Consider the following 22,753-nt stretch of genomic DNA (forward strand, 5'->3'; position numbering starts at 1 on the left):
TCTGGACCTTTGATGTCAACTTCAGGTGCTTTCACATCAATATTAGCTTTGGGAAGGTTTATATCAACATCTGGACCCTCCATTTTAGGACCTTTAATGTTCCATGATGGCATTGTCATTTTAGGCATTTTGAATCCTCCTTTGTGGCCCTCGATGTCAATATCGGGTCCTTCGATTTCGACTTTGGGAGCTTTTATGTCACCCTCAATCTTTGGAACTGAAACATCAACATCTCCCTTCATTTTGGGCCCTTTAATATTTAAATCCACACCTGGCATGGAAAGGTTTGGTCCTGAAATGCTTGGCAGGCTGAATTTGGGTCCTTTGATTTTACCACTTGGACTCTTAGTGTCAAACTCTGGTCCTTCGATATCCAACTCAGGGGCTTTAATATCAATATCAGCTTTTGGGATGCTGACATCAACTTCTGGCCCTTCAACATTTGGACCTTTCAGCCCAAAGGATGGCATTTTAAATTTAGGCATTTTGAATCCTCCTTTGTGGCCCTCGATGTCAATATCTGGTCCTTCGATTTCGACCTTGGGAGCTTTTATGTCACCCTCAATCTTTGGAACTGACACATCAACATCTCCCTTTATTTTGGGCCCACTCAGACTTATATCCAAATCTGGCAGTTTGGGTCCTGATATTGATGGCATTTTGATTTTAGGCATGTCAAATCCACCTTTAGGCCCTTTGATATCCAACTCTGGACCTTTGATATCCACTTCAGGGGCTTTCACATCAATGTTAGCTTTGGGAAGATTTATATCAACATCTGCACCCTCCATGTTTGGACCTTTAATGTTCAATGATGGCATTTTTATTTTGGGCATTTTGAATCCTCCTTTGTGGCCATTAATGTCAACATCTGGTCCTTCGATATCAACCTTGGGAGCTTTTATGTCACCCTCAATCTTTGGAACTGACACATCAACATCTCCCTTTATTTTGGGCCCTTTAAGATGTAAATCCACATCTGGCATGGAAAGGTTCGGTCCTGAAATGCTTGGCAGGCTGAATTTTGGTCCTTTGATTTTACCACTTGGACCCTTAGTGTCAAACTCTGGTCCTTTGATATCCAACTCAGGGGCTTTAATATCTATATCAGCTTTTGGGAGGCTGACATCAACTTCTGGCCCTTCAACATTTGGACCTCTCAGTCCGAAGGATGGCATTTTAAATTTAGGCATTTTGAATCCTCCTTTGTGGCCCTCAATGTCAACATCTGGTCCTTCGATTTTGACTTTGGGAGCTTTTATCTCACCCTCAATCTTTGGAACTGACACATCAACATCTCCCTTTATTTTGGGCCCACTCAGACTCATATCCAAATCTGGCTGTTTGGGTCCTGATATTGATGGCATTTTGATTTTTGGCATGTCAAATCCACCCTTTGGCCCTTTGATATCAAATTCTGGACCTTTGATGTCCACTTCAGGGGCTTTCACATCAATGTTAGCTTTGGGAAGGTTTATATCAACATCTGCACCCTCCATGTTTGGACCTTTAATGTTCAATGATGGCATTTTGATTTTAGGCATTTTGAATCCTCCTTTGTGGCCATCAATGTCAACATCTGGTCCTTCGATATCAACCTTGGGAGCTTTTATGTCACCCTCAATCTTTGGAACTGACACATCAACATCTCCCTTTATTTTGGGCCCTTTAAGATTTAAATCCACATCTGGCAGTTTGGGTCCTGATATTGATGGCATTTTAATTTTGGGCATGTCAAATCCACTTTTAGGTCCTTTGAAATCCAACTCTGGACCTTTGATGTCAACTTCAGGTGCTTTCACATCAATGTTAGCTTTGGGCAGGTTTATATCAACATCTGGACCCTCCATGTTTGGACCTTTGATGCCAAATGATGGCATTTTGATTTTAGGCATGTCAAATCCACCCTTTGGCCCTTTGATATCAAACTCTGGACCTTTGATGTCCACTTCAGGGGCTTTCACATCAACGTTAGGTTTGGGAAGGTTTATATCAACATCTGGACCTTCCATTTTTGGACCTTTAATGTTCAATGATGGCATTTTGATTTTAGGCATTTTGAATCCTCCTTTGTGGCCATCAATGTCAACATCTGGTCCTTCGATATGAACCTTGGGAGCTTTTATGTCGCCCTCAATCTTTGGAACTGACACATCAACATCTCCCTTTATTTTGGGCCCTTTAAGATGTAAATCCACATCTGGCATGGAAAGGTTCGGTCCTGAAATGCTTGGCATGCTGAATTTGGGTCCTTTGATTTTACCACTTGGACCCTTAGTGTCAAACTCTGGTCCCTTGATATCCAACTCAGGGGCTTTAATATCAATATCAGCTTTTGGGAGGCTGACATCAACTTGTGGCCCTTCAACATTTGGACCTCTCAGTCCGAAGGATGGCATTTTAAATTTAGGCATTTTGAATCCTCCTTTGTGGCCCTCAATGTCAATATCTGGTCCTTCGATTTCGACTTTGGGAGCTTTTATCTCACCCTCAATCTTTGGAACTGACACATCAACATCTCCCTTTATTTTGGGCCCACTCAGACTAATGTCCAAATCTGGCTGTTTGGGTCCTGATATTGATGGCATTTTGATTTTCGGCACGTCAAATCCACCCTTTGGCCCTTTTATATCAAGCTCTGGACCTTTGATGTTCACGTCAGGGGCTCTCACATCAATGTTAGCTTTGGGAAGATTTATATCAACATCTGCACCCTCCATGTTTGGACCTTTAATGTTCAATGATGGCATTTTGATTTTAGGCATTTTGAATCCTCCTTTGTGGCCATCAATGTCAACATCTGGTCCTTTGATATCAACCTTGGGAGCTTTTATGTCACCCTCAATCTTTGGAACTGACACATCAACATCTCCCTTTATTTTGGGCCCTTTCTGATGTAAGTCCACATCTGGCAGTTTGGGTCCTGATGGCATTTTAATTTTGGGCATGTCAAATCCACCTTTAGACCCTTTGAAATCCAACTCTGGACCTTTGATGTCAACTTCAGTTGCTTTCACATCAATGTTAGCTTTGGGTAGGTTTATATCTGGACCCTCCATTTTCTGACCTTTGATGTTTAGTGATGGCATTTTGATTTTTGGCATGTCAAATCCACCCTTTGGCCCTTTGATATCAATCTCTGGACCTTCCATGTCCACTTCAGGTGCTTTCACATCAATGTTAGCTTTGGGAAGGTTTATATCAACATCTGGACCTTCCATTTTTGGACCTTTAATGTTCAATGACGGCATTTTGATTTTAGGCATTTTGAATCCTCCTTTGTGGCCATCGATGTCAACATCTGGTCCTTCGATATCAACCTTAGGAGCTTTTATGTCACCCTCAATCTTTGGAACCGACACTTCGACATTTCCCTTTATTTTGGGCCCTTTCATATGTAAATCCACATCTGGCATGGAAAGGTTTGGCCCTGAAATGTTTGGCAGGCTGAACTTGGGTCCTTTGATTTTACCACTTCGACTCTCAGTATCAAAATCTGGTCCTTTGATATCCAACTCAGGGGCTTTAATATCAATATCAGCTTTTGGGAGGCTGACATCAACTTCTGGCCCTTCAACATTCGGACCTCTCAGTCCAAAGGATGGCAGTTTAAATTTAGGCATTTTGAATCCTCCTTTTTGGCCCTCGATGTCAACATCTGGTCCTTCGATTTCGACCTTGGGAGCTTTAATGTCACCCTCAATCTTTGGAACTGACACATCAACATCTCCCTTTACTTTGGGCCCACTCAGACTAATGTCCAAATCTGGCTGTTTGGGTCCTGATATTGATGGCATTTTGATTTTAGGCATGTCAAATCCACCCTTTGGCCCTTTGATTTCAAACTCTGGACCTTTGATGTCCACTTCAGGGGCTTTCACATCAATGTTAGCTTTGGGAAGGTTTATATCTACATCTGGACCCTCTATGTTTGGACCTTTGATGCCAAATGATGGCATTTTGATTTTAGGCATGTCAAATCCACCCGTTGGCTTTTCGACTTCAACCTTTGGACCTTTGATGTCAACTTCAGGTGTTTTTATCTTTGGAGCGGACACATCCACATTTGGCCTGGAGATTTTCGGTCCTGATATGGTTGGCATGTTGAATTTGGCTCCTTTGAGTGATGTATTCCGTCCTTCAATGTCAACTCCTGGCCCTGGAATTTCAACATCAGGGGTTATTACATCAATGTTAGCCTTTGAGAGGGTAATATCAACATCTGGGCCTTCAGCCTTTGGACCTTTGATACCAAATGATGGGATTTTGATTTTAGGCATTTCAAATTCACCTTTTTGCCCCTCAATATTGACCTCTGGACCTTTGATGTCAACATCAGGTACTGTCATATCTCCTTTAATCTTTGGTACTGACACAGCCAAATCCCCTTCAAGTTTCGGACCTTTCAGGTTAATTGATGGCTTTGTAAATTTAGACCGGTTGAATCCATCTTTTGGTCCCTCAATGTCAATATCCAATTTTGGAGATTTTATGTCCACATCTGGGGTTTCAACATTAACTTTGGATGATTTAATGTCGACCTTAGGTGCCTTAATGTCAATTTCAGGTTTGGTAAGTTTTATATCAACATCTGGAGCTTCCACCTTAGGATCTGTTAAGCCAAACGATTTAATTTTGATTCCAGGCATCTTATATCCACCTTTAGGCCTTTCAATATCAACTTCTGGTCCTTTGATCTCAACTTCAGGTTTTGTTGTGTGTCCCTCAATCTTTGGAACTGACACATCCACATCTCCCTTCACCTGACTTCCTTTCAGAGTGATATCCCATTCGGGAATTGTGGGTCCTGTTTTGGATGGCATCTTGATTGTCACTCCTTCAATTTTTACATTAGAGTCCCCACCATCAACCTTTGGTGTTTTAATGTCAAGCTCAGGAGCGTTTACATAAACTTTTGGTCCCTTGGCCCCAAATGATGGTGTCTTTATCTGAGGCATTTTTAAATCTCCTTTCCCCTCAATATTTATAGCTGGACCTTTAATGTCTATTTTAGGTGCCTTAACTTCTCCCTCAGTCTTTGACACTGTTACATCAATATTTCCCTCTACCTTGGAACCCTTCAAGTTTACATCTATATCTGGCCCAGATAAAGATGGAATTTTAACCTCAGACACTTTCATTTTGTATTTGCTATCACTCTTTGGTACTTTAGTTTGAATGCTAGAATTGATTTCAGGTGCTTTGAAGTCAGCCTCTGGAAGTTTTACATTGACAGCTGGTCCTTCAATGTTAGCACTAGGACCTCTGACCTGCATATCTTTCCCTTTGATGTCTAGTTCTGTCACAGGTACTGATATACCTGCATCACCAAGTTTAACTTCAACACTAGTTCCATCTTTCTTGTTTCCTTTCATTCCAAACACAGGCATCTTGATTGTTTTTATGCCACTCACAGTGCCCTCATTTTCATAGCCTGGAACTTCAGTGTCTATTCCAGATGCTTTTATTCCTCCCTTTGTGCTTGGCAGGTTGCCATCAACCTCACCTTTCAAGGTGGAACCTGTAAGGTTGACATCCACACCTGCCACTGAAATCTTGCCTGGCCCCGAGGTATATCCTGAGGTAACATTGCCTACTGTTTTTGCTGATCCTCCTATCCTGCCACTTCTCGATTCAGTATCAACACCTATGGAACATCCACCAAGTATGACATTCGGAATATCAATACTGCCTGATCCCTTTGCCTGCGAGGGACTGATGGTAGTTTCAGATACCTTCACTTTTGTCCTTTCACCTAAACTAGTATCAACACTTCCCTCCTGTGTTTTTTTCATGGATGAAGTCAAAATATGCATGCTTTCTCCTGGTAAAGACAGACTAATTGACCCTCTGTTCTCATCAGTTGAGGTTATCTCTGCACCTCCAAACTCTCCTATTGTAACATGCCTACTACCAGTGTTTGTGCTGTCTCTTAGTGTCGTGCTTGTTCCTGACACCTGAATAATTCCATCACCTTGCTCTCCACTTCCTCTTGAGATCTCAAAGCCTCCCTGTTCTTTACCTCCTGTTACTCCAAAGTTAGGCCCTTTAAATCTGAGACCTTCTATCTCTCTTGTAGTTGTTGTGGTCTGAACTCCCCCACTGCCCCAGCGTGTCTCTGTGGAGCTAACTTGGGGCCCAGTGTAAGAGACATTGCTTGACTCAAAACTCCCTTCTGCTCCCACTTTACCTGAAGGGCTGCCGTGTGAGATTCTGATATGAGGAGAGCCATCTCCAGATTCGTGCCTTAGGCCCCTGAACTCTGGGCCTGAAAGTTCAAGTTGCTCACTTATGCCACCGGGCATATCCACGGTGTAGGTAGTGATGCGGCGGGTGATGGTAGTAATTGTGCTGCCATCGCTGCTTGTGCTGCTATGCCGCTCTGTGCGAACATCTACTCCCTCTGCAAGGTCTTCAGACTTCAGCCTTGGTTTAATCTTTTTTTTGTATATTCTCTTATAGTCCTCATCCTCCCCACTCTGTTGATAGAAAAAGACAGGAAGATATACAATATTGAAATGTTATTATAACATGTATTTTGTTCAGAAATTTCCCCATAAAGAAATCACTGATCATATAATAATAATTTAAAAAAAGAACTTACAAGGACGATGTCTGGACTGGAACCTCCAAACCGGGTCTTCCCTTCCCATGTCAGGGTGCCGATTGGTGAACGACATGGCGTGCTAAAGGGCGAGCAGCAAGGGGATTTGTCTCCTTTGTTTTGTAGTTTAAGTCCAACCTTGTGGCGGTTCAATGTCTTCAGTAGCTCAGCTGTTTCTTCTGAGCTCATGTTATCAAAGTAGACAGTGGCACCCACAATCTGGTCACCTATGAGTTTTGAAGAGACAGCAGCAAAGTCTGTTAAGTATACTAGAATAATAGTCAGTATGTGGGTGAGACCAATATTACTTCATACTTTATGATTTGAGAAAAAAATTATTTGCTACCTTCATATACTTTTCCAGAGCGTGCTGCAGGTGACTCTCCTTTTACCTCCTTAACAAAGATCTCTCCTCCACTCTGTTCAATGGTCAAGCCAGTTTTGTCTGGACCCTCCCAATCTGGAAAGAGCACCTCTCTGGTTTCCTCCTCTTCAGCCATCTGTAAACATTACCATACAAATAATGTGTTTGAGAGAAAAATACAAGGAAGTCACCAAGGTATACAGGATGACATATATAGGTACAAGGGATTCATTGTGACTTTAACTTTACAAAATACCTTGTTTTTGCTTTACTCTATTTAAGCTCTGCTGTCTTGGAAACTTTATCTTGGTTTTCCTGCATAAAGAAAAGACAGTAATAATCATTAAGACAAAATCATGACAAACAATGCATCACTTTATGTTCACAAAGTCTTTTATTCCAGACAAAATGCTCTTCTTTCACCCTTAGGATAAACCCTATATTTATAATTTACCAACCCAACTCTGTAAGTACGTCTGGTTTGTAGGACCTAATGTTGAACACTAGATGGTGATAAAACCCTTTCAGAAAACACAGCCTCGACCCCCTTCCTCCCTCCTGGGCGTTCTGTGTTTTGGAAATTTGTTTGGAGTCAGACCACACCCTGCCCTGAGGAAAGCAGCCCAATCCTGCGCCTATACCACAGCTCCAATGTCAATAGAGAGAACAATGATTGTTAAAGCTGCCTTGCTTTATGAAAACACACACAGGGGTGCAGAAGTGCACAGTAACGCATACACCAGCATGTTGGTTCATGCCGTCTGTTTAACACACAAGCAAATTCACTAACAGTAGTCAAATACTAAAATGAGTACACATTGGTATATGCTCACAAACACAATGCACTCAAACTTCTTATTCTGTCAATTAATGACAGCTACATATATCAGTTTTAATCTAGGTTGATATTTGTTGTAATTGTATTCATGACTACTACTGCATCACATAATTCATCACCTTAAGGTCTACTCAGTAATACAAAAGCACATATGTTACTTACTGGGTGTGGTCAATCATAAAACATAATACCTTATAATAAGCAAACAATGATGTAACAATTCACCATATTTATATCAGCTCATATCAAGCCAATTTACAGGCCTGCTTACCTTTTCTATAACTATCTATCTCTATCTTTGTGTGTGCTGTAGTAAACACATTTGCAACCATCACAAAGATAATAAGGTTTGTTAACATCATTCTCAGACCAGCCTCTTCAAACATGTTGACTAGTCCCACCCACTCTGCTCTATGAAACAGACAACACATTGTTTTATTATTACCAAACTCTCCTCAAACCACACCTCCAATTACACAAAGCTGTTTGAGCCATGCATCTCTACCTAGCTAGCAATGCTTTGCATGTTTTATATTGCATTCATTTGGCAAACACTGTTGTGCAAAATGACTTAAAATTTTCACACTGATCACAGATTGTGGTTGTATATAGTTTCATTTAAAGGTGCCCTGCCACACAAAACCGTTTTTACTTGTATTTTTTGTTTGTTTGTGTTATGTCGTGAATATGAACTGCTACCTCCTCTGTCAGCTCTAGCCACTGAAAAGAAATAAGTGGAGAAATCAGGCCAATTACAAAAGCTGGTCAGTCTGACGTGGTGTTGCCTGAGCTCATTACTATTTATGAGCTCGCCCAGATGTGCTGGGTAAAGGATGCTGATAGCCAGGCTCTCATTGGCTAGCTGTTAGCCAATCAGAGTCAAGCAGCTTAGCTCGTTGAATATTAATGAGAACTGGCACAAATCAAGCTGAGTCTTCCTGCAGGCTTTCTATACCATGCTAGAATGGCTTGTAACCAAGGCATTTTTTCCACAACAAAATGTTACAGAGTCCATGGTAGAACTTCAGACATTACAACAAAGTAATGAAAGACATCTGACAGGGCACCTTTAAAAAGGCAAGGCCATTCTGTGTGCTGTGTTTTGATCAAATGCTAGAGCATTTGACTTGATCATACCAACAGCAACCAGTCAATATTTGACAGTACTTGAAGACTTTTTTTACCAGTCATTTCAATAAGGGAATAATTCTGTTACTGCCTGGGGCATCTTATCACATACTTGTTCAGAGGCTGGCAAGATACAACTTCTGGATAGTGAACTATGCACTTTATATTTGGGGGTGTCAATTATGTGTCTTCCTTTGTTTGTGTGATCTATTTCACTTGGCTTGTCTTGGCTCTATCTTTACCATGAGATAAGTAAACCTCCAAGACCATTATTTAAGGCAAACTGGGCAATCATTTAATTCACATACACGTAAATATATATACCAAGATAAGAAATGTAAACTCATAAGAAACTGCATCAAGAGATGGATCTCCATGTGATCAGAAACACAAACCGAAGCTTGCAAAAAAACTTAATTTTATTAATATTACTGAAAAACACATTTTTTCCATACTATTTTGCACCACTGTAAATAACATAATTATACCAGTAAGCCACACATCCCTTCCCTATTCACTGAAGCTGCCATACTGTTCTACAAGATAACAAGGGAGCAAGAGGAACCTGAGGCAGAGATAAAGAAACAACTGTTTCAAAAGGGTCTGTAATAAGCATCACTTGGTCAACAGCCATCTGGCACTCCACACACCACGCTGCAAGTATACAGTATTTTAAACAAATGACAAGGTTAGAAGAAGGCAACACTGATGTTTTGGCTAGTTCACTGGGACGTCAAACAATAAGCTGTAAATCTAGGTGGTTGTGTGTGTGTGTGTGTGTGTGTGTGTGTGTGTGTGTGTGTGTGTGTGTGTGTGCGCGCGCGCGTGTGTGGGAGACAGAGACCTGTTTGTGATCTGATGTAACTGTATCTTGACCATTAACACAGCAGATTTTTTTTTAATGTTAGGGTGTGTGAGAAAGCATTAATAAACAGACAGTGTGGAATGCCAAGTGGATTGCAAACTGGTCTCCCTAGACCCTGTCCAAGGCCACACAATAAGCAATACGCCAATTAACACAAGTCAATAAATAGACTGGTTCTGCGTGACTGGGAATACTGGAAAATGCAAGAAATGCTTTGAGGTAGTATTAAGCCCACTCTCTAAAATAGCCTTTTGAACACTCTCAGGACTGAATAACAACAGCCAGGGCCACATACAGTGATAATACCAGAGTTTGGGATGGTGTTTATGTCAAATGTGACAGCAACCACTCGCAGGCATCTACAACCTGCCTCTGTCAGTGTGATTTAACTAAAGCTAGTATATCAAGAGCTCAAGCCTTACAGTATCTGCAACATTATATGCATCAAACAACTGAAATGTGTGAGTATGAAGAGGACAAACAATGTAGAATAGCTGACTTTTTCTCTTCCACATGCTTCTCAGGGCTTGTTGACATAGATCTATTCAGCTTCAGTATAAGAGGGGGGAAGTGAATATGAAGCATTTTCACTCTCACACAAGACACATATTATTGTTGGCTGGATTAAGTTTTTGAAAAGAAATATGTTTACATGTTTCATGGGAGAGAAAACATATTTTTCATTCATTCCTCTCTCACTCACAGAGATAACCATAGGACACATCTCTCTTACTTTCTCTCTCCCTCCATCTATCTATTTCCATACATAATTACCTTTCATATTTAAACTTCTTTTCCTTTACCACATTTTACCTCTGAGGCTCTCCATGATCGAGAGTGAACTATTTGAGCTGTCCTTGTTCTCACAACTTTGACATATTTTTGGCAGCAAGCGGCAGGGAGGAGCTGAGGCTCGCAGAAATATAGGAGGGAAGGAAGGAACTTAAAGAGAGGGAGGGAGATGTAGAGAAGAGGAAATAGTAAAAAAATGAAAGTGAGCAAGATAGTAAGTGAGAAAGGGAAAGGAATGGTTGTGAAACTGCTCCGTGGAATGTTAGCATACAAGTTAAGAGGGGAGAGAAAACAGCCAAGTAGGAATGAAATTATAGGGCTATAACTGAAGAGACTCCTCAGCAGCTTACAACTGCTGCTGTGCCAAGGGGATCCTGAATATTTACAGACTGTCTTCATTCTTTATCAGTCTAAAAAAAAAACTATATAGACAAGCTTAGAATATGCTCTAACATAGCATAACCTATTTTGGAAGTAGAGCACAGAGGAGCATAAAAATTGACAAAGATCATATGATTAGATATAACTTGTGTTGTAAACAGAAGCTAAATAAGTAAGGCTCTGTTCTTGGGATCATAAGACTGTCAGGCAGTATGTGACAGACTCAAAGCAAACAGGCAACATGAGAATCAACCAGTCCTTTCAATTCTTTCCCTTTCATTTCTCTGACATGCCTGAAAATGACATTCTGGATGCCACGTGTCCTTTAATTTGATTAATGATGGCATCAAAGGCATATTTGAAGCTCAAACATAATTACATTTGTGCAACAAGAGTTAAAGGAAACCATGGAGGCATGGGGGCAAAGGGAAACAGAGGAGCTCATTTTACTATCATGTTTTATTATGGCCTGGTATGTGTGTTGAGCAAGGGGGGGATGTGAGGACAGCTAGCCAGACAAAAGCTTCTGTTACCTAGAGTGCAACCACAGAGCTTTCCTAGATACGCCTCTCTTATAGCCTGTCATTGGCCTGCATACAGTTGAGGTTTGGTAAAGCTTCTTCTGCTAGCTTTTCCTCCACTCCACTACACCACAATGAATAAATTACCCACAACTGCCAACTACAAACAGTTAAAACAGTATAAGCTTGACAGACTTTTGACAGGGTTTGTTTCATAAGAAGAGGAAAGGGTTTTGAGTGGAACAGGTGGTGTCTGGGGGAGGAAAGAGGGCTGCAAAGAAAAGGCACAGGGAGCAGAAGCAGCAAAGTATCAGGTTTCCACAAGGTGGGTTTTTCACAGCTGAATGGCGGTGGCATGACCTTCCAGGTTCAAAGGAGGCTTTGCAACAAACATTCCAACAGAGGTTTGGCGTCTGGACGCATAATAGAACACTGTTCTAAGGTGACACTGACTAGATAGCCTTGGAGTGGAGTGATGGGTGATAAGAAATGTAGTTTTCTTTTCTTTCATTTACTTAACCAGTAACATATGTGTTGTGTGAATCTCTTACATTATGTCTAAGGACACTTACCTTGGATTGCTCAAGCAAGGCAAAGGCCTTCAGTCTGATGCTGTGGTTCTTGTATTCTTGGCTTCTGTTGACAGAAGAACAAAAACTGGATTGTCATTTAAATAGTATGGTTTGAAATTACTTAAATAACAAGAACACTAAGTCATGGGTAATAGAAAAGAAGACTACCCTGAATTCATCATGCTGCTCTCTTACTCAACAACACACCACATTTCAGACGCATGTTTGACAGATAACGAAACATATTCCTCACATGCTGTTACATTTAAAGGTAAGTCCCAACATGGCACAAAAAGTCACATATACTGTGGTTACATTCAGGATTTACTCATGACATTTAAGTGTACCTCAATAGACCCCCCCATGACCAAGCAGAGACTTAAGAGGATTTAATAATTAACTAACCAATAGTAGCAGTATTGACCCTGACATTCCCTTTGAGTAAATAAATCCAGCTACTTGTTTGGTGTGGCCCTCACTTCTGTAGATTAGATGATAGATGGACACTAACACAATATCTATCCAAGATCCTTTTTAAGTTTGATGGAATTTGAAATTGAGAGTTAAAAAGAAGCAAATCCAATTCAAAAGGAATTTTAAAAGTTTCTTTAAAAAATGTCTCTGCTCTAGTTTAATTGCTTGAGTGATGACTGTGAGACAAGACTGCATTGCCAAGGTGTGAAGTATAAAACCAATGTAGTATAAGAGCAGAAATGGTGCAGCCATATCAAACCAATATATCGATAAAATAATGTTGCAACTGTATTGATAATTTTTCAATTGTCATCATGCATACCAAGTCAATCGTACTTTTTCCCGCTGTGACTAGCCCAAAATATTACCGGACTTTGGGAGGATTATTGCTTCAACCCACTGGCATATTGTGAAACAAAGCCTTCTCTTTGTCAGTCCCAGTACAAACAGAACCAGACTTGATGTGTACAGACAGGCATCTACCAGTGGGAACATGTCCCTCAGAAAAATTCTTTCTCTTCTGAGACAGGCTTTCCAACCCCATCATTAACCACCCCAGCCCCCCATGTTCAATAACTAAATTGCTCATTACTTTTTGAAAAATATGCCAAATGACTGTGTTTGTGAGACTCTGATACTATTTCTAAACAGTCTGATTTTGAATACCTATGCTAAACGCTAAATGCAATATAGAGAATGTGAGTAAACATGCTCCTTAAACCAAGCGACATTGGTGCAAAGCTTGTAAAAGCTTTCTCAAAGTTTTGCCTTAGAATGTGTTGTTGGTTACTTTTTTGAACGGGACCTATACTGAAATAGATGGGACATAGCTGAGACAAATGCCAGCCAGTACGGGGTTGTCATTATGTTTGTGTAGGGAAACTTGCGCCACAGCAGCTGTGTACACTCTCTAACCCATACTCTTGTTACAGAGACATATTAATCAGACTGCCATGTCAGGAGTCATTCAGGTACAGGGTTGACTGAATGACAAAGGTAGATTTTTGTCAAGTATCAGTCTAAAGGTAATGTGAGATTTACCTTTAGACAGGAATTATCCTGGGTCACATGTGCCCAAAACAAAATGAGATAAAGGGTATGTGAGATATCTGACTGTGAAAGAGATGCTTATGACTTATTGTTGTGAGATTTGTTGATGAATGTGATTTGCGATAAAGTCCAGATACATGACTCAAAAGATAAGAAATGTGTTAGCCCCACCCTCTGTTCTCAATACCTTGGTGAGGCCACACACAAACACACACGTAGGCATGCACCATAAGGTGAAGTGTGGTCACTAACAGTGGAGAAAGCAAATAAAAACACATGCCATGTGAAGAGTAGAATACCACGCCACAGTCCACGAGGCGGATCATGTCGCTTTCCCTCTGTGCTCTGCTTGCAGAGGGAGCAGCTCCGTGCATAGCCCCACCCAGGCCCCCAGTCACATACATTCCTTGATAGAGCCGTCAGGCCAGCTGGAAGGGAGCCCAGCCTCTCCCCACAGTGACTAACTCCAAAGAAATGTCCTGTTTCTCTCTGACTCCAGCCTCATTCTATGCCGCCCACCCTGCACCGTGCCTGAGTGCCCCCCCCCCCCCTTTCAGTCACCCCCCAACCTCAAGGTTCTGCTCAAATAAACAAGAACACCAGATTCAGTCAGATATGCACATTTAAAGGCACTCTGAAACACACTATCTCAAATAAACGCTGAGAAGCAACATTGTATCAGCGAATACATCTGATACATTTCATCATCCATGTCACCATCATCATCATTATCAATGTAGTTAGATCTACCTGTGCACCAAGTAGATGCAACAAACTCTCAGCACTCTACACCTCACTGTTGTGCATTTATACCCCATCTTAAGTCTTGTGTCTTCTATGCCTTGAGGTGACACTGTTTGACTGATTGTTTGTGCTTAAGTAGGTCACAGCACACTAGAAACTGATAAAGTAGCTGTAGTCAATCTATCAGTTTGATTGCCAAATCCAATCTATTTGGTGAACAGAAAACAGGAGCAGTGTGACAATGATTAAAGCTCAATCGTAAGTGAATCAGGCACAGTGGTGCTGGTGAGTGATAAGATTTGATTATGAACAACTAAAAAGGCCTCAGTGCAGAGAGGGAAAAAGAAGAGGCGAGCAGTGATGAAATCAGTCGTGTTGTCAAAACAGAATAGACTCCCTGTTCCTCTCTCTCCATTGTAGTTTGACGTAGCAAGTCCAACTAATACAAAAAGAGACTCAGCAGGCCCCAGTGTGGGTTCACTCTTTCTTTAAAAACGCAGATAGGACATGCATGTGTGACACATATAAAAGGAATGTGCGTCAAAATAAATGGTTCTTTTCTGCACGCCATAGTCCACATAGCCCTAAACCAAACCACAAGTCCTGCATAAGACCAAAGCCTGTCCACTGACGCCAACTTGGCCTGCTGCTGATTAAACTATTGTGACTTTGGCAGGAGTTGCCCACAAAATGGAAAAACTGAAGAAAACGCATCTTTTCTTGCTTTTACGAGATCACAAACAAGACCAGGGCTTTTGCTGAGAGTCAGCTATGTCTTCATTTTCATGTAAATTATATTCTACACTTCATGTTCACAAAAGGACAGTCAACTAAACTTTCTATACTAGATGAGGCGGTAAGTATCGAATACATTATGGCACCTATTACTACTCATTGTTCTCTACTACACCCCTAGACATCCAAGGAGGGAGGATCTCACACAAATTCCTCTTCAGGGGTTTCTTCCATTTTTTCCTTATGCACTAAGTTTTCCAGGGGAGTTTTTCCTTATTTTCTTAGGCTGCATCACAAACTGTTGCCGTTATAGGTCTGTACATCCGACTAAGAAATTGTATGTAATATTGGGCTATTCAAAAGAAAACAACTGTAACATGTTTTGCAAAAATGAAACAAAACATGGTGACTAAAGCTGAAGTTCTGAAATGAGAAGTGATCCTGGGCTGGTGACTACAGGCAGCCAAGAACATTCAGCAACTAACAAAGTCAAAAAATAGGATGATGACAACCAGAGCTGCAGAATAACTGAGTTGAGGATGCAACATTTGAATTGGCATAACTACACCAGAGAGAGAGAGAAAGGTTTACACAGTTTACACAGTTCTACCACATCAAGAAGATATCAAGGGAGATTTACAGACATCCATAGCAACCTTATATATGCCATGGCATATAACTGCCCAACTTTAACTTGATTAAGTTTGTCTTCCACAGCTGCTGTTTGAACAAGAACAAATGCAAGTCCATTCATGGAGCAGGAGACAAGAAGGTTAAAAGGAGGGCTAGATAGCAACCGTAGCAGCCGAATGTATATATAGTCATAAGACTTCCTTAGCTGTAAAACTTGAAGCATAGGCACAGTGTTAGGATATGTATTCATACCAGCATTTACCACACCAGAGTAGTGCAGAGTTGTTTAGAGCGAGATAGTGTTGGATTGTGATGATTGCCATGCTTAAGTGTCTTCTGACAGATAAAGAAAACCTAAACAAAGCTGAATGTACTGTATTTCCAAATTTACATTCCAAGCCCTTTTGACCTGACATTTTGGCAGCCTCATTCCAAATAGAGTTTTTGTAACAGATGTCATTCCTTGCACATAGCAGTGTTAGTGGGGGTTGGGGTGTAGGTCAGACAAGTAGTCGGGGGCAGGTAGACTGTTCAGTAAGTTAACCATCATGTAAGATTTAGTGTTTTTGGATGGATTTGTATATCAGATGTCTGGCAAAGCAGTGGTGAATGTTATCGGCTTATCAGAAAAATGATTCACACCCTTTCTAAATCCCATGATTGCAGAAGCCCCACCAAGCTTGAAGCTACAGTAAACAAGTCTGAATTGCATGCATGTGCATGGGTGTGACTTACAGAAGTACCATGTGTGACCTGCGATGACTGTCTCATCATATTTCTTAAATCACTATTGCTCAACAACAAAGCAGGCAATGCTAATGATATGTGTGTCACAGGGTATACTGACAACATGATGAAACATCCCAACCCAGCAGTGGATGGATGAGAAGGGAGTGGCTGTTGGGTGGATTGCCTAGAAAGACTTTTTTTTTAAATCTTGCACTACAGTTAGCTGTTTATTTGCAGCTGTATGAAAACTAAACTTCCCTCAGTTGTGCATCTACAAATTTGCTATTGTTTTATTTAACCAATTCCTAGGGTGGGACTTCAGAGTGTCTGCTGGCAACTGCAGAATGTCCGAAAGCCGAGCTTTGCTTTAAAATGAATGCCAAGTGTGAAAAAAATAAGCTATGGTTTGATTGCAACCACCCTCCCTTCTTTTAGCTTATTTATAACATCCACCTCCCTTTTTTGCCTCTCCTTGCTGTCTCCCCTTCCAACCACCCACCCAACAAACCCATGAGGAAATGGAAGAGGAAGTGTGCTTGAAACCAGTTTCTTTCCGTGTCACACTGGCACAGCTGAGTAGCACCTTGTCTGTACTGTCAGTTAACATGGCAAGAATATATAGTGCTTCTGTGAAAAATATCTCAACATGATCGAGGTAACTCCAAACAGTCATGACGCATGTTCTTTTCTTAAGGCAAGTAAAGATGTTGTTTGTCACATGGGTGGCAAGTGCAACAAAATCAGCGTGACTGGCACTGTGCACTGCCAATGTCGGCTAATGATTGAGCAATAAAGCTTCTTCAAAATTTCAGTGAGGTTTTTTTTTTAATTCCAAATGTCTGCTAGGTGACAACATAATGTAGTCTCTGTACTGCTGCATTGGTAGACAGCGCAAGTATTTAGACAAACAGTCTACGTCCCAGGCCAAGATGAGGCCCTGTTAACCGACAAACGTTTTAGCTGCAGGCAGTCAGGAACCAGTTTTGAAAGTTTCAGCGCTTGAAATATTTGTTTCATATGTAATATGTTTTTGTAAGTCCATACCCTTGCTTGCAGCAACACTCTACACCTGTATATGTAATACGGTACTTTGTGCCATATTATCACCAAGTAAAACAGAATTATTTTAACATAGCTTAAATGACAACCTACTACCCAAAGACCTTTTAGCCCTGTGTCACCGTGTGGCTCTTCAAGCAGTCTGTGTCACAGTCAATCACCTTGACAAGGGCAATTTGAGAAATGCCAGACATTTACAACTACGAGGCACCCAACATGAGTAAGTGTGCATTGTAGAATAGACTGTGTAGAGCGGAGCAAACAGCAGCTCTCCCTACACTGAAATGATTTTTGGGTGTGGCAAGAGGGAGCAGTGGATGACAGGCAACTCCACACCAAGCAATTTGACTTTCAACAAAGGATCACATCTGTTCTGCTTCTTCCTCAACCTTTACCTCAACTTAAACAAATACATTATAACAAATTCAGGCAAGACTATATGTGATGATTCTAGTTTGAACCACAACTGGAAAGATGGCACTTATGCTTTGAATATGTACGCATGTAGAAAAATAAATATCTCTCAACTTTTTGGGCAGATAGAGTGAGTTTCTCTCTTTCTCCAAAAGTGCGAAGTCTAAGCTCCTTCCTCTATGCCTCAAACCTGGTTTCAATTAGCTTGTCTTTCCAAACCACTACATTCCATTACTCCCCTCCTCACCCCACTCCGCCCATCCCCCCTCACTCCCTGACTCTCTTCCCCCGTCTTCCTCCCTCCTTACCCCTCCCTGCTTTCCCCCCTGCACACCCTGGCCAGGCGCCCAGGTTAAGAGACCCGAGGTAAAATAAAGACAGAGAAATCTCTCTCTGTCCAAAATTTTTAAAAAGTAAGTCATAAGAAACAAACATGCCTCAGTACAAAGCAGCAGTGATAGTTGCCAACTTTATCTTACATAACACTAGCTGGGAATGAGGTATGCCTTGTTTAAAAACTGATTTATATCATATGAAGAACCTTCGGACGTGTTTGCCGCATTCCACAAAAGCAGACTGCATTTAAAAAAATGTCAAATGTGAGATTTTCATTGTTCCATATGACTGATAATTGTACAGCACCTTACAACGCAGTGAGTAAGCAGAGAAAAAGTTATGATCAGTACTTTTAATTTTGCTGAAACCCCCTGGAAACACCATGAAGGACCTTTGAATGTGTTAAGAGGGACACACTGCGACAGCCGTCTGCAGCATGTATGGTTTTTTTTCTTCTTCTTTTTTTTGGCTGTAAAGGGTGTGCCTCTATGAGGAGACAGTGAAGCAAGAAGGGAGGGAGGGGGAAAAAAGGTGGGGGTGGAGGAAGGTGAAAGAGAGGAATCCACACCCAAGCTTGTTGCTGCAGACTTTCATAGAGAATTACCTTTAGGCTACATTTTAAACTTCACAGTCTCAGCAAAGGGCATTGAACAGATAGGAGAAACACCTGAGCAGTAACATCAGCACAACAACCAGACATTTTTATCTTTACACTGCTTCTTCTATTCAACTTCCATTTAGTGTGTGGAATATTCCAGTGCTGTAAAAACATTGCTATCTCAAAGACTAGAGATTATGTGTTTTCAAAGGACATCCACATTGCACAATAGTCACAATACAAGTAGAGATATTTTGGGTAGCTCTTATTTCTTGACTAAAATCATATGGAGATACCCTATATTCTTTCTACAACAGTGGGTTCAGCACTCATATGCACCTTGGATAGCAAGCTTTGTATGCAATTAAAAGAAAAGTGAAGTGCGCAACTCCAGTCAAGTCCTCCGCATTCATGTGGTGGCTGTGGGTACACACCCACTTCTTGTGTCTTTCACTATTTTAAATCAGTATTCACACAGAATCACTGTCACGTTGCACCTTTACTAAAAACACAAGTAATAATACATGTTTTCTCTTCATACAAAACTTCCCTATAGCGAAACCTCCCTTTAGGAAAAACCATAGGATACCACAGAAGATAAACACATGTAATAAAGTAGGACAAAGTCACTGTAATCTTACCATTTAGGCCTAAACACACTTTCTACAAGTGTCTGTTGGAATATGTTGGATTTTGCAAGTAGTTGCTTGAACTTTAAACCAAGTTATTATTAAGTGATTTGCTATTTTTACAGCACAATTCAATTTGGAGCAAAGCACAGCTGGCAACAAAATGTACAAACAGATTTAAAAAGCATTTACTTCAATCTGAGAAAGAAAAAAGTGCATCTTTACCTGTGCGCAGTCTGAGCGCCCAAGAAGCCTCAGATCAGCGTGAGCATCCTTGAAAACGTGTCCTGTCCCCTTCTCCCCAGCCCAAGAAAAGCACTTCTTCCAGTCACAACTTCGCAGTCTGTTAGGATTCTGTCACTCTTTTCCTATTACTCGACCAACCAAGTTTCCAGGGCGTTTTCTTCCCCCGTCTCTCCCTCCCTCCTCTGCGCTGAGTTGATTTAAACTTTTTTTCTGTGTGGCTGCTCCTCTTGGCTGATCACAGTGGTTGGACAGGGAGCTGGGTAGGGCTCCTGGTTTGCAGAAGAAGGGCAATAGGCATGGGAGGGGACCGGTGCAAGGGAGTGGCTCTCAGCAGCCGTGGGACCACCCACTGCTTCACATAGAGGGCTCCAATGACTTGCAACAGGAAAAGTAACTTCTGCTTAAAAAATGGAAAGACATGTTCATGTATTATAAAATATCTACATTAAATGTCCATAATAACCTACATTTATCACCAAACTTTTAGCAGCAGTCAGTGCTTTGGAAACTGCTTTTATCAAAAGTAGGCTAGCCTACTCTCAAAGTAAGCAACTAGCAGTGACTGAGAAGATATTGTTTGAGCCATATCATATATTATTCAAGCAAGGCACAGCTTTAGATATTTTGTGATTCATCTTTGTTACCAGTAATAATGATATAAACGTTTTGACTGTTTTAAGTTAGTTCAAGGCATGTGACGCACCTCACTATACCCAAGTGACACCCATGCACAAGAGGCAGCCTTTAACTGCCTTGCATAAATTCTTACACAATGATCAGAGCAGCAGTCAAACCCGACTGTATCTTTTTTTTCTTCTTAACTTCTTGTATTTTTATAATCTATTTAAACACAAATAAAACTGCTTTAAAAAAATTAATAATTTTTTGTTTCACATTTTAGAGTAAGAATGAAGTACAGAGTAACGCCACATGGGTATCATATCACAGACAATGACATAAACATGTTATTACAGCATTTAAACTACCGCACACAAACTGACACAAAGTTATCATTAACAAAAATGACTAAGGAGAGAGTCCTTTACTTACATACAAAAGGCAAAGTATGTATTTACAACACAGGATTTTCTAGTTTTTTGTTTTAACAGTGCACACCCTGACCCAAATCTTACTGGAATGTTTTATGGCCTTTATTTCTTTTTTGGATTTTAAAAGCATAGTTTGTTATGTTGCCATTTCATAAGCAGAAAGTAGCAATTGTAATGATAATCTCATTGTCTCATTGTCAGTATGAAGACCACACTCTCTCCCCTGCATAATTTTGTAGTAGCCAGTGTCACATGAAAGTTTTTTTTTAGAGTGCAACATCACAGTCATAGCATAGGTACTGTTCCTCTTACAGCCAACTGTTATTTCAATTATCTTAAGAATACATTGAAGCCATGAGCCTACTGAATTATGTTTCAGTTTTCCTCTCTCACAATACTGTGGCTGCACACGTTTCAGTCTACACAGAGAATCAGAATCAGCTTTAAATTCCTTGTATGAGGCCATACAAGGAATTTGACTCTGGCTTTTTTTTTGCTCTCAAAGTACACAGAAATATACATAACAAGGACAACAAAGCTGAAGAAGGTAAACATAAACATTTTGATACTATGTACAGATATGTGTGTATATGGATGAATGTCAACATGTTTACATGTGAGTATGCATGTACAGTACATACAGTATGTGTATACGATAGTATATATATATATATATATATATATATATATATATATATATCCATTACTTTTAGCTAGCTATTTTATCAATTACTTTTAGCTAACTATTTCAACCATTTATCCATTACTTTTAGCTAGCTATTTTATCAATCAATTTTAGCTAACTGTTTCAACCATCTATCCATTACTTTTAGCTTTTCAACCATTCATGCATTATTTAGCTATTTCAACTATTTCCATCAACCTTATATTTCAAACATTTATCCACAACTTTTAAGTAGCAAGTTCAACAGTTGATCCATTACTTTTAGCTAGCTATTTCAAACATGTATCCATTAGCCTACAGTTCCATTTAGCTATATTTCAACAACTTATCCTTTACGTCTAACATCTAGCTATATTGCATCTATAAGGGTACTTGTACCTAACTAGTTGTACTGTTAATGCATTGCTGTGAGCAATGTTTTTAAACCATTTATTCATTACCTTAACTGACCTCTCTGCTCACTTCGCTTGCTAGTTTTCACACACTCAATCGCAATGTGTGGTGCTTAGGTGCTGACTCAATTTGTGGATATATTCTTTAATCAAACTATAAATTCAATTTTTTAAATTAGTTTAATTACTCTATAATCTTTTCACATACCTGCTCACAACTGGTACAAGTCCCCCTGGTTGGGAATCACTGATTTAGGATATGTGTGTGCAACCAGCTTTGTAAATGGGATGTCATGCTTGTTCACTTCTCTCACCAATGTTCAGTGTCAATGAAACAACCTCCTGGAACACATGTCACACCCGTGAGATAAAATATATCAAACATGCAAGGCGTAGAGCAAACACAGAGGAAGTTACTGTGTGGCTTTGCAGGGATCGAACAGGGAGTGGCACACAGACACAGACGCTCGTATATGTGCACACACATACTTTAATATTACCACATTACACCAACATGAGACAAGACAGCTCTGATTTAGTTTTCTCAAAAACAAGGTGCAGTTCTCCCACAAAAAGAAGAAGCCCCACAGTTTGTGTGTGCATGCATGTGTGTATTTGTCTGTAATTGTGTGCATGCTGAGATAAAAGTGAAGAAATAATCCCAACTATGTGCAAGATAAGCAGATATCCGAAAGAACTCTGTATGTGTATATTGCTTTACTCTTTGGATTGCAACAGTGTTTAAAAAAAACAATGCTAAAGGACAGTTAAATGCTCCCAACTTAAAGCACATTACTGTAAAAAAACATTACTAAAAAAAATAATTTTGTGTACACTTTTAATGATACAATGACAATAAAAGGCTTTCTATTCTATTCTCATTTTATTGACTACAGGGATCGTTTATATTCTCCA

The 22,753-nt window shown here is 40.4% G+C and overlaps 1 protein-coding gene across 1 annotated transcript in view; it reads right to left on the reverse strand.

The window, feature by feature from the left end:
- ahnak (AHNAK nucleoprotein) overlaps nt 1-19,962 on the reverse strand; it is a 34,762-nt gene extending 14,800 nt beyond the window's left edge. Inside the window, exons 1-6 of the mRNA XM_036002308.1 lie at nt 19,692-19,962; nt 12,066-12,129; nt 7,225-7,283; nt 6,951-7,104; nt 6,605-6,831; nt 149-6,479 (exon numbers count right to left, since the gene is read on the reverse strand). Of these exons, the coding sequence (XP_035858201.1) occupies nt 149-6,479; nt 6,605-6,831; nt 6,951-7,104 (6,712 nt within the window). The 5' untranslated portion in view covers nt 7,225-7,283; nt 12,066-12,129; nt 19,692-19,962. The remainder of the gene's footprint in view (nt 1-148; nt 6,480-6,604; nt 6,832-6,950; nt 7,105-7,224; nt 7,284-12,065; nt 12,130-19,691) is intronic.
- Nucleotides 19,963-22,753: the final 2,791 nt, after the last annotated feature.

The sequence above is a fragment of the Sander lucioperca genome, chromosome 1 (assembly GCF_008315115.2).
Source record: "Sander lucioperca isolate FBNREF2018 chromosome 1, SLUC_FBN_1.2, whole genome shotgun sequence".
Taxonomy (NCBI): Eukaryota; Metazoa; Chordata; class Actinopteri; order Perciformes; family Percidae; genus Sander; species Sander lucioperca.